This window comes from Taudactylus pleione, unplaced genomic scaffold (genome assembly GCF_031769625.1).
Source record: "Taudactylus pleione unplaced genomic scaffold, aTauple2 ptg000078l, whole genome shotgun sequence".
Lineage (NCBI taxonomy): Eukaryota > Metazoa > Chordata > Amphibia > Anura > Myobatrachidae > Taudactylus > Taudactylus pleione.
Genome location: NW_028284480.1, coordinates 1,490,892 through 1,503,041, shown reverse-complemented (window position 1 = coordinate 1,503,041; position 12,150 = coordinate 1,490,892). Strand labels below are relative to the sequence as shown.

General features: G+C 48.4%; 1 protein-coding gene across 1 annotated transcript in view; it reads right to left on the bottom strand.

The window, feature by feature from the left end:
* Window positions 1–3,384: 3,384 nt before the first annotated feature.
* The window catches only part of CRYBB3 (crystallin beta B3), a 48,828-nt gene continuing 40,062 nt past the window's right edge, over window positions 3,385–12,150 (bottom strand). The window contains exons 5-6 of the mRNA XM_088467929.1: window positions 4,254–4,396; window positions 3,385–3,989 (exon numbers count right to left, since the gene is read on the bottom strand). Of these exons, the coding sequence (XP_088324055.1) occupies window positions 3,782–3,989; window positions 4,254–4,396 (351 nt within the window). The 3' untranslated portion in view covers window positions 3,385–3,781. The remainder of the gene's footprint in view (window positions 3,990–4,253; window positions 4,397–12,150) is intronic.

The following is a 12,150-nucleotide window of genomic DNA, read 5'->3' as shown; positions in this document are numbered from 1 at the left end:
CCAACTTTGAATCTCACCGTGTATGGGGGCCTTAACATTTGATGTTTGATTTTCTTTGCTTCATTTTGGGTAATTGCCAAAATACAAATGAAATTCTTCTTATTCATTACTAATTAAATAAGTAATATAACTATGTCACAGCCACAGGCCATCCAGACTCATTTTTGCAAGTCATTGCCCTGCGTCGGTAGTGTTTTGTAGCTTATATCAATAATTCAAACAGTAGGTTTTGTTCAGCACCATATCACCAACTTTATTCAAATGTAACATGGACATTAACAAACAGCCAAAGTTTTTAATTGCAAGAGAACAGAAGAAGCATACCACTCAGTTCCTTATTACAGCGTATTACTGTATGTGCTTCATAAAGTCTTCCTTCAAATCTGGTCTCTGCCATTTCTCCCCTTCACATCCCCATTTACACTTACACCTTTTTCCCTTATGTACTCACTACCCCGTGTGATACCCAGTGTCACTTCTCCTTCTTTCCCCCTTTTCCCATTATATACTTTAAACCCAAACATCTGCTGTTTTATATGTAACCATTAACTGTGGAAATGTGTAAACTGTTCCCTCCCTATCGGCTCTAGGTGCGTAAATAACGTTATTGGAAGTTTTTGTAAACAACGTTATTGGAAGTTTTTGAATGTAGTAATCCTTTAATGTCTATTTGACAATTTTTTTCTTTCTTTTTGTGCATAACTATCTGGCAGCATTTAGAAACAAAGAGAAATGTAAAAGAAAATGTAACATTTATGATTGAGGCCACTGGTAGTTGGTGGGAAGCAGAATAAAGTATTTACAATCTCTGCATTTTGCCAACAGTAATGTACTCTTTATACCATTAGCTTAGAACACAGGAACTGATTTAGACCCGCTCGCTAAGATGCATTTGCACGCAGCCAGCCGATTGTTAGCATTCTGCGCATGCTTACGCATCGCAGTGCGCGTACGCAAACTAGTGCGAGCAATCGGGAAGCATACGCTCGCTGCACACAGGCTGCCCAGCAGAGTGAGTGACAGGAGAAGCCGTTTGTGGGTGGTGACAGGGGCTGGCTGGTAGAAATGGGGGAGTGGATGTGCGAACGTAGGCGTGCCTGAGCGCCTCAACGCCGTTTCAGAAGCGTGTATAATAAAGAGGCAGCGTCATAGTACACGTCACTTGGCTGAAATTTACACTGAAGCGCTCGCAGTGCTTGCGGCAGGGAATGGTCTACAAGTGCTGCGATCGCATTCGATGGTACTCGATGTTACCGATGGTTGCATACACTTCCTGGAGATGACCTGCGCAAGTGGGCATCTTAAGACGGGCTGGTGGGCATCTGCATACACAATGCGATCACACGCTAAGATATAGTGGGCCTGCTAATGCCGTGCGATCGCCTGCCTTGCCTAATTTGCATACTCATCTAGCGAGCGGGTCTGAATCAGGTCCACAGTTCAAATTGGGCAGCAGGAATGTTGTTATAATTGGGAACAGTGTGATGAAAATGACATGTACAGTACTGCTATTTAGTCAGTCAGCATTTTCTATACCTCTACGTTTTGTAATAATTTCTACAGTAACTATGGTTACAATTCCAAACTTTTATTTCCCAATCAAAATATATTAATTACATTATATGCCATGCTCTATAACCAATCATCCTTTATATAGTGCCAGGCTTGTATTTTCTTTTTGGTTTATTTATCTATGTCTTCAGCCAAAACTTTTAGGTTCTTATGCAGAGTTAGTAGGAAATAAAAAAGGAACAAAACAGGAGCAATTTACTCCTGGACAAAGCATGTTGCAATGTAAGGGGTGCAAATACATTTATTTTATTTTTCCATGCAGGGATAGTATTGGCTGCTTTTAAATGTAGTGAACAAGTACTTGGCAGCCTTCTTTTTACAATGAAATTCAGAATTAAGCTTCAACACACCCCTCCCAACTCTAAGGGCTAAACTTGCTAAGCAGTGCTTCAAAACTGACACGTCTTTGGTAATTTCGACCACAGGTTTTAAAGAGGTAATAGTATTAAATCCAAATCTAGGCATGTTTTGTATTTCCATTTGTCACAACTTTAATTCCATTGGCTAAAGCCACAACCGGCTATGATACTGTAAGTGCTGCTTAGTATATTTAGCCCTAAATCTAACCTCACATTTTATTATGATTATTATTATTATTATTATTATTAGCAGTTATTTATATAGCGCACACATATTCCGCAGCGCTTTACAGAGAATATTTGTCCATTCACATCGGTCCCTGCCCCAGTGGAGCTTACAATCTATATTCCCTACCACATGTTCACACACATACACACTAGGGATAATTTTTTGCTGGGAGCCAATTAACCTACCAGTATATTTTTGGAGTGTGGGAGGAAACTGGAGTACCCAGAGGAAACCCACGCAAGCACCGGGAGAATATACAAACTCCACACAGTTAGGGCTGTGGTGGGAATTGAACCCACGACCTCAGTGCTGTGAGGCAGTAATGCTAACCATTACACAGTCTGTCTGTCACACTCACAGCACAACATGGGTTTGCCACGGTGAAGATTTACTCCTTGTGTTTTTTAAAAAAAAATTGCTCCTAAAGGCCCCCATACATCAGAGATTGATTGCAGCAATCGTGCAATTTGCAATCGATTGTGTAATAAAAATCTTTCCCTTTTTCAATCGATTGTGGCATCTCTGCAATCTGCAATCGATTGAAAAAGGGAAAGATTTGTATACACAATCGATTGCAAATTGCACGATTGCTGCAATCAATCTCTGATGTATGGGGGCCTTAACTCTGCATAAGCCTTCACACTCTATAAACTCTATTAATTATATTTTTTAAATAGGTTTGTCAAAAATTGTAAGTCGAGGTGCACTGGTTCATAATGTCCTTGTTAATCAATTCTCTGCTCTTCTGGAAGGCACAGGGAACTGTTACTAATTCCCAGCGTGCATGGAAACATTGTAGAAAGTAGATTTACATAGAGTTCATGCAGACAATTATTATGCATGTGCTATCCGCCCAGAGGCTATTCTGTATGAGCTGGCTATGCTGTGTGATGTTCTTGATAAAAGGTATGATTGAAAGAATGTGTGTGTATGTATGAGGCAATATGATTTCTGTATGTAATGTTTACTGGAGGCTTAATTGAAATAAATATGCACATGTAATACATTTTTTACAAAATAAAATAGATATTTGAATACAGTTAATTGCCTTGATTATTTAAGTTCTATCTATTATAAATATATTTTTTATTGCAGTACTAATTCTGTTGTAGAATGAGCTGTTGTGCTCTGCATCTGGCACACCCTATATAAGGGAGGGCCATATATATATATATATATATATATATATATATATATATATATATATATGCACAAATAATTTTACAGTTTAAGCAGTTTAGTGCCACAGATTAAAGTAACCACACACACACATTTACAGGTGGAGTAGACCTTACTGAGCCCTCTCCTGTACACCACAGCTCACATGACACAGTTAGTCCCCATTGTTTTCAAAGGAAAAATTGTTATAAAAATTTAGCTAGTTGATGCTTATTATTGAGCCATCTAAATGCAATGCTGCAATAATGGCTGCTCAGTAAGTATATACTGTTTAGGAATACAGGCAACAAAAGTATTTAGTGATTGCAGTAATCTTTATTTAAGATTACGGACTGACATATTAAAGAGACGTTATCAAATTTTAAAATCATTTTACGCGTCTCTTCTTGCCGTGCTTGTCAGTAGAAGAGGGTGACAACTGGTGTGTGTGCTTTGATCTCCTTCAGCTACTAGTAGGGGCAGGGGCTGCAGCGGCTGCTGCAACTGGGGTGGGAACAAAGCAGCCTCGCTTGTGCCACTGCATGTCACGGATACGGCGAACAGACTGGATCTGGGGCTGGTTGGCTTCCCAATCATTCCAGTGTCTGTATTCATTCTTCTCAAAGACATACTGACGACCTCTGTAGCCGGGGTATTCATAACCTACCCAGCTGCAAGAAACAATAAACACGTTAGATTGGATTGTATGCATGCATATTCATCACTGACACTGTATCTGCTTAAGGCAGAAGCTTCTTACTTTGTGATATCACTATTTGTCTTCTGCTAACATTGTTTATGCCATACACATTGTTCAAGCCAGAAAAAAAGACTTTATTATTAATATAACAGTCCCTTTGTATGTAATTGACTGTACAGGAAGTTATAATTCTCATTAGCAATAACATTTTCATAGCTGATGTAGGAGCTCTTACGTTCCATTGAGGACCTTAATACTGGCCACTCGGTCCTGGAAGCCATGAGCCCACAGACTTGGTACATCATCATCCACAATCTCCATCTTCCTTCCATTGTAACCAGCATTTTCAAACAGGTGGATCTTATGCTCAGCGCTGTCCTACATGACAATGAGCATTGACAAGTTTTAGGTACAGGCTTTGGTCATTAACTGCTAAATAGTAGGGATGTGCAGGCTCGGATAGGTTCGAGTTTGCACGTGGAGTTCGGATTTTTCCCTCCAAAAAAACGGTACTCAGAAAGAGGCAAAACGTCATCTTGCATGGACGAACATCATCATTCTTGGACAAAAGTCCAGGAATGATGATGTTCGTCCGTGCAAGATGACGTTTTGCCTCTTTCTGAGTTCTGTTTTTTTGGAGGGAAAAATCCGAACTCCACGTGCAAACTCGAACCTATCCGAGCCTGCACATCCCTACTAAATAGTATACCTAATGATAATTAAGATGGCAACGCAACAGCCTTTCAGAAGAAACTAAGGGGCATAACCATCATTGTGTTATGATTGGCCCCAATGTATTAGTTATATGACTCATGACGAGTTGTGACGGCAGATGTTGAACTTCAAAAAAAATAGCATTCCCAGCGAGCCCTACCACTAATACTTTCACCCCTAAATAATAGCAGCAAAAGTTTACACAAACTGGCAGTGTTACTGTACTGAGCTATTGCACACAGAGAGGGTTGGAGGGGGACAGAGTGATGCGAATGGACCCCTCTTCACAACCCAGACCTCATTACCATAGGAAGGAGCGGGGCTCCGAGAACAAAGCTATCTAAACATGGCATCAGTTCCTGCAATCAAACTCTATTTGTGTTGTGTTGTCATAGTCATACTTGTCTACCCTCCCGGAAAGACTGTGAGTCTCTTGAAAAACGGGTGGTGATTCCAGTCCCCTGAAAAGGTAGGCAAGACTTCAGGAGGCAGGAGCCACCAAGTAGCAGCCACCCACCTACCGAGGGAACAGGCGATCGATGATGCAATTCACATAGAAACGTGTTTTCATTTGTTTAATTCCACTAATATGTTAAATTATAAATTATATCCTGGTTTAACTTGGTTACTGTTTGCTGCCATAGGGAATGGGGAAGAGCTAAATTAAATAATCTGGGATTACAATTTAAATTATACTTGCAGAAATCAATACTAACCAGCCACTAATAAATCTAAATCATGGTAATCTTGAGTTTTAATATGTACTTTTATAACTGTACAAAGAAAACTACTACATTTTTTTTTATTATTATTATTGTTAGATTGTAAGGTCCCACAGTGCTTTGCAGTGATGAAGTGTGGCAAAAATAGGTTATACATAAAAAGAGACAAACAAGGGAGATAAAAAAAGACTTGAAAACAAAGGCAGGGACCTGCTGATGAGAAAGCTAACATTATAATTGGAAGAGGGCACAGGTGGTGAGTCGTGAGATTTGGAGGTTGGTGGGAGATGATGAGAGAGTAGATAAGAGTTTTTGTAGCATCTTGGTTAACAAAATGGCATATTCTAGCAATATATCTAAGGTTGGGGTGACATGCAGAGAGAAATACTGGATATGAGGAACAAAGAGGAGGGCAAATTCACGTGTGACCAGTGCTCAAAGTGAGCCAGTATACGGTAGTACGCCATACCGCCATTTCAGCCAGTGTCCCGCTTGTCAGTCGAGCAGCGCCAGCATTACTTGGAGATGTGTCCTGCTGGGGACACATTTCTGATTGGTGCTGGGACGGAGCATCGCTCCCGGCGACAGGACAGATGCGACAGCAGTTTAAACTTTAAAAAGTGTTGGTGGTGGCATTTTTTTGCCGGCTGCTAATCAATCACGGCTCATGGACCGGCAGCCAATCAGAAGCAGGCACGTGGCTGCTTCTGACTGGCTGCCGGTCCGCGAGCTGTGATTGGTTCACAGCCAGCGCAAAGTTTAAACTGCCGCCGCTGGCCTCTGCCCTGGAGCGAGGACCTATGGCCGATCAGAGATGTTTCCCTGCTTGATGTGTCCCTGCTTGGCATGGAGGATGAGTACAGGGGGTGAGAGAGGGAAGCGGGCAGTGAAAAGTGTGGGTGTGGAAGAGGGAGAGGGAAGCAAGCAGTGTGATGTGCAGGGGTTGGGAGAGGGAAGCAGGCAGTGTCAGATTCAGGTTGTGGGAGAGGGAAGCAGGCAGTGTGAGGTGCAGGGGGTGAGAAAGAGAAGCAGGCAGTGTACAGTGCAGGGGGTGAGAAAGAGAAGCAGGCAGTGTGAGGTACAGAGGGTGGGAGAGGGAAGTAGGCAGTTTGATGTACAGGGGGTGGGAGAGGGAAGCAGGCAGTGTAAGGTGCAGGTGGTGGGAGAGGGAAGTAGGCAGTGTAAGGTGCAGGGGGTGGGAAAGGGAAGCAGGCAGTGCGATGTGCAGGGGGTGGGAAAGAGAAGCAGGCAGTGTGAGGTACAGGGGGTGAGAGAGGGAAGCAGGCAGTGTAAGGTTCAGGGGGTGGGAAAGGGAAGCAGGCAGTGTAAGGTGCAGTGGGTGGGAAAGTGAAGCAGGCAGTGTGAGGTACAGGGGGTGGGAGAGGGAAGTAGGCAGTGTACAGAGCAGGGGGGTGGGAAAGGGAAGCAGGCAGTGTGAGGTACAGGGGGTGGGAGAGGGAAGCAGGCAGTGTAAGGTCCAGGGGGTGGGAAAGGGAAGCAGGCAGTGTAAGGTTCAGGGGGTGGGAAAGGGAAGCAGGCAATGTGAGGTACATAGGGTGAAAGAGGGAAGTGGGCAGTGAAAAGTGTAGGGTGGGAAACGGAAGCAGGCAGTGTGAGCTGCAGAGGCTGGGAAAGGGAAGCAGGTAGTGTGAGGTACAAGGGGTGAGAGAGGGAAGTAGGCAGTGTGATGTCCAGGGGGTGGGAGAGGGAAACAGGCAGTGTAATGTGCAGGGGGTGAGAGAGGGAAGCACACAGTGTGAGGTTCAGGGGTGGGAGAGGGAAGCAGGCAGTGTGATGTTCAGGGGTGGGAGAGGGAAGCAGGCAGTGTGAGGTTCAGGGGACATGAGAGGGAAGCAGGCAGTGTGATGTGCAGGGGGTGGGAAATAGAAGCAGGCAGTGTGAGGTACAGAGGGTGGGAGAGGGAAGTAGGCAGTGTGAGGTACAGGGGGTGGGAGAGAGAAGCAGGCAGTGTGATGTGCAGGGGGTGGGAGTTGGAAGCAGGCAGTGTAAGGTGCAGGGGGTTGGAAAGGGAAGCAGGCAGTGCGATGTGCAGGGGATGGGAAATAGAAGCAGGCTGTGTGAGGTACAGGGGGTGAGAGAGGGAAGTAGGCAGTGTGAGGTACAGGGTGTGGGAGAGGGAAGCAGGCAGTGTGAGGTTCAGGGTACAGGAGAGGGAAGCAGGCAGTGTAAGGTGCAGGGGGTGGGAAAGGGAAGCAGGCAGTGTGAGGTACAGGGGGTGGGAGAGGGAAGTAGGCAGTGTACAGAGCAGGGGGTGGGAAAGGGAAGCAGGCAGTGTGAGGTACAGGGGGTGGGAGAGGGAAGCAGGCAGTGTAAGATTCAGGGGGTGGGAAAGGGAAGCAGGCAGTGTAAGGTTCAGGGGGTGGGAAAGGGAAGCAGGCAATGTGAGGTACAGGGGGTAAGAGAGTGAAGCGGGCAGTGTGAGGTACATAGGGTGAAAGAGGGAAGTGGGCAGTGAAAAGTGTAGGGTGGGAAACGGAAGCAGGCAGTGTGAGGTGCAGAGGCTGGGAAAGGGAAGCAGGTAGTGTGAGGTACAAGGGGTGAGAGAGGGAAGTAGGCAGTGTGATGTCCAGGGGGTGGGAGAGGGAAACAGGCAGTGTAATGTGCAGGGGATGAGAGAGGGAAGCACACAGTGTGAGGTTCAGGGGTGGGAGAGGGAAGCAGGCAGTGTGATGTTCAGGGGTGGGAGAGGGAAGCAGGCAGTGTGAGGTTCAGGGGACATGAGAGGGAAGCAGGCAGTGTGATGTGCAGGGGGTGGGAAATAGAAGCAGGCAGTGTGAGGTACAGGGGGTGGGAGAGGGAAGTAGGCAGTGTGAGGTACAGGGGGTGGGAGAGAGAAGCAGGCAGTGTGATGTGCAGGGGGTGGGAGTTGGAAGCAGGCAGTGTAAGGTGCAGGGGGTTGGAAAGGGAAGCAGGCAGTGCGATGTGCAGGGGATGGGAAATAGAAGCAGGCTGTGTGAGGTACAGGGGGTGAGAGAGGGAAGTAGGCAGTGTGAGGTACAGGGTGTGGGAGAGGGAAGCAGGCAGTGTGAGGTTCAGGGTACGGGAGAGGGAAGCAGGCAGTGTAAGGTGCAGGGGATGGGAAAGGGAAGCAGGCAGTGTGAGGTACAGGGGGTGGGAGAGGGAAGTAAGCAGTGTACAGAGCAGGGGGTGGGAAAGGGAAGCAGGCAGTGTGAGGTACAGGGGGTGGGAGAGGGAAGCAGGCAGTGTAAGATTCAGGGGGTGGGAAAGGGAAGCAGGCAGTGTAAGGTTCAGGGGGTGGGAAAGGGAAGCAGGCAATGTGAGGTACAGGGGGTAAGAGAGTGAAGCGGGCAGTGTGAGGTACATAGGGTGAAAGAGGGAAGTGGGCAGTGAAAAGTGTAGGGTGGGAAACGGAAGCAGGCAGTGTGAGGTGCAGAGGCTGGGAAAGGGAAGCAGGTAGTGTGAGGTACAAGGGGTGAGAGAGGGAAGAAGGCAGTGTGATGTCCAGGGGGTTGGAGAGGGAAACAGGCAGTGTAATGTGCAGGGGGTGAGAGAGGGAAGCACACAGTGTGAGGTTCAGGGGTGGGAGAGGGAAGCAGGCAGTGTGATGTTCAGGGGTGGGAGAGGGAAGCAGGCAGTGTGAGGTTCAGGGGACATGAGAGGGAAGCAGGCAGTGTGATGTGCAGGGGGTGGGAAATAGAAGCAGGCAGTGTGAGGTACAGGGGGTGGGAGAGGGAAGTAGGCAGTGTGAGGTACAGGGGGTGGGAGAGAGAAGCAAGCAGTGTGATGTGCAGGGGGTGGGAGTTGGAAGCAGGCAGTGTAAGGTGCAGGGGGTTGGAAAGGGAAGCAGGCAGTGCGATGTGCAGGGGATGGGAAATAGAAGCAGGCAGTGTGAGGTACAGGGGGTGAGAGAGGGAAGTAGGCAGTGTGAGGTACAGGGGGTGGGAGAGGGAAGCAGGCAGTGTGAGGTTCAGGGGACGGGAGAGGGAAGCAGGCAGTGTAAGGTGCAGGGGGTGGGAAAGGGAAGCAGGCAGTGTGAGGTTCAGGGGACGGGAGAGGGAAGCAGGCAGTGCAATGTGCAGGGGGTGGGAAAGAGAAGCAGGCAGTGTAAGGTGTAAGGGGTGGGAAAGGGAAGTAGGCAGTGCAATGTGCAGGGGGTGGGAAAGAAAACAGGCAGTGTGAGGTACAGGGAGTGGGAGAGGGAAGCAGGCAGTGTAAGGTGCAGGGGGTGTGAAAGGGAATCAGGCAGTGTGATGTGCAGGGAGTGGGAGAGGGAAGCAGGCAGTGTGAGGTGCAGTGGGTGGGAAAGGGAAGTAGGCAGTGTGATGTGCAGGGGGTGGGAAAGAGAAGCAGGCAGTGGGAGGTACGGGGGGTGGGAGAGTGAAGCAGGCAGTGTAAGGTGCAGGGGGTGGGAAATGGAAGCAGGCAGTGTGATGTGCCGTCTGGGAGAGGTAAGCAGGCAGTGTGAGGTACAGGGGGTGGCAGAGGGAAGCAGGCAGTGTAAAGTGCGGTGGCTGGGAAAGGGAAGCATGCAGTGTGAGGTACAAGGGATGAGAGAGGGAAGTAGGAGGTGTGAGGTGCAGGAGGTGAGAAAGGGAAGTAGGCAGTGTGAGGTACGGGGGGTGGGAGAGGGAAGCAGGTAGTGTGAGGTGCAAGGGGTGGGAAATGGAAGCAGGCAGTGTGATGTGCCGTCTGGGAGAGGTAAGCAGGCAGTGTGAGGTACAGGGGGTGGCAGAGGGAAGCAGGCAGTGTAAAGTGCGGTGGCTGGGAAAGGGAAGCAGGCAGTGTGAGGTACAAGGGATGAGAGAGGGAAGTAGGAGGTGTGAGGTGCAGGAGGTGAGAAAGGGAAGTAGGCAGTGTGAGGTACAGGGGGTGGGAGAGGGAAGCAGGCAGTGTGAGGTGCAGGAAAAGGGAGAGGGAAGTAGGCAGTGTGAGGTGCAGGAGGTGAGAGAGGGAAGCAGGCAGTGTGAGGTGCAGGGGGTGGCAGAGGGAAGCAGGCAGTGTAAGGTGCGGTGGGTGGGAAAGGGAAGCAGACAGTGTGAGGTACAAGGGATGAGAGAGGGAAGCAGGCAGTGTGAGGTACAAGGGGTGGGAAGGGAAGCAGGCAGTGTGAGGTGCAGGGGGTGGGAGAGGGAATTAGGCAGTGTGAGGTGCAGGAGGTGAGAGAGGGAAGTAAGCAGTGTTAGGTGCAGGGGGTGAGAGAGGGAAGCATGCAGTGTGAGGTGCAGGAGGTGAGAGAGGGAAGTAGGCAGTGTGAGGTACAGGGGGTGGAAAGGCAAGCAGGCAGAGTGAGGTACAGGGGGTGGGAAGGGAAGCAGGCAGTGTGAGGTGCAGGGGGTGTAAGAGGGAAGCAGGCAGTGTGAGGTGCAGGAGGTGAGAGAGGGAAGTAAGCAGTGTTAGGTGCAGGCGGTGAGAGAGGGAAGCATGCAGTGTGAGGTGCAGGAGGTGAGAGAGGGAAGTAAGCAGTGTTAGGTGCAGGAGGTGAGAGAGGGAAGCAGTCAGAGTGAGGTACAGGGGGTGGGAAGGGAAGCAGGCAGTGTGAGGTGCAGGGGGTGTAAGAGGGAAGCAGGCAGTGTGAGGTGCAGGAGGTGAGAGAGGGAAGTAAGCAGTGTTAGGTGCAGGGGGTGAGAGAGGGAAGCAGGCAGTGTGAGGTGCAGGAGGTGAGAGAGGGAAGTAAGCAGTGTTAGGTGCAGGAGGTGAGAGAGGGAAGCAGTCAGAGTGAGGTACAGGGGGTGGGAAGGGAAGCAGGCAGTGTGAGGTGCAGGGGGTGTAAGAGGGAAGCAGGCAGTGTGAGGTGCAGGAGGTGAGAGAGGGAAGTAAGCAGTGTTAGGTGCAGGGGGTGAGAGAGGGAAGCATGCAGTGTGAGGTGCAGGAGGTGAGAGAGGGAAGTAAGCAGTGTTAGGTGCAGGAGGTGAGAGAGGGAAGCAGTCAGAGTGAGGTACAGGGGGTGGGAAGGGAAGCAGGCAGTGTGAGGTGCAGGGGGTGTAAGAGGGAAGCAGGCAGTGTGAGGTGCAGGAGGTGAGAGAGGGAAGTAAGCAGTGTTAGGTGCAGGGGTGAGAGAGGGAAGCAGGCAGTGTGAGGTGCAGGAGGTGAGAGAGGGAAGTAAGCAGTGTTAGGTGCAGGGGGTGAGAGAGGGAAGCAGGCAGTGTGAGGTGCAGACTTGAGATGAAAGCAGAGGCTGAATATCGTTATCAAAATTCCTAAAGCTTGCTGGGGGGGTGGTACAACTAAAATTTCCATGGTAAATAATTGGCTGCGCAATCCTATAATTCATACCCATAAACTAATCACTGTGTAATCAATCTAATGTTTATTGCCACAAGCTCATGAAAATAAAATAACATATACAGTATAATACTCTATTCATAAAATACACATACTGGAAAACAATATAAAACATCTCAATTGTTTGACACATGCAGTGGTAACTTTGTTGATATGAGTTAGCAATATTTTTCAACAAGGTTACTCTCTAATAACTGGTTTAAATAGATAAGTCTAATGCTGCCCATCCACTAGACGAGCTGAAAACGACTGCACGATTACGACCTTGTATGTCTGTGATGAGCCTGAACTGAACGAGCAGTCGTTCAGTGTAGGCACAATCAATCATCTGCAAACATGCTCAACCTGATCAGCTTGTTTGCACAATGATAGATGTCTTTTAACGATCAGTGGAAGCCCGCATTGCTGGCCGTTTTAGTCATCTTAGTGAAC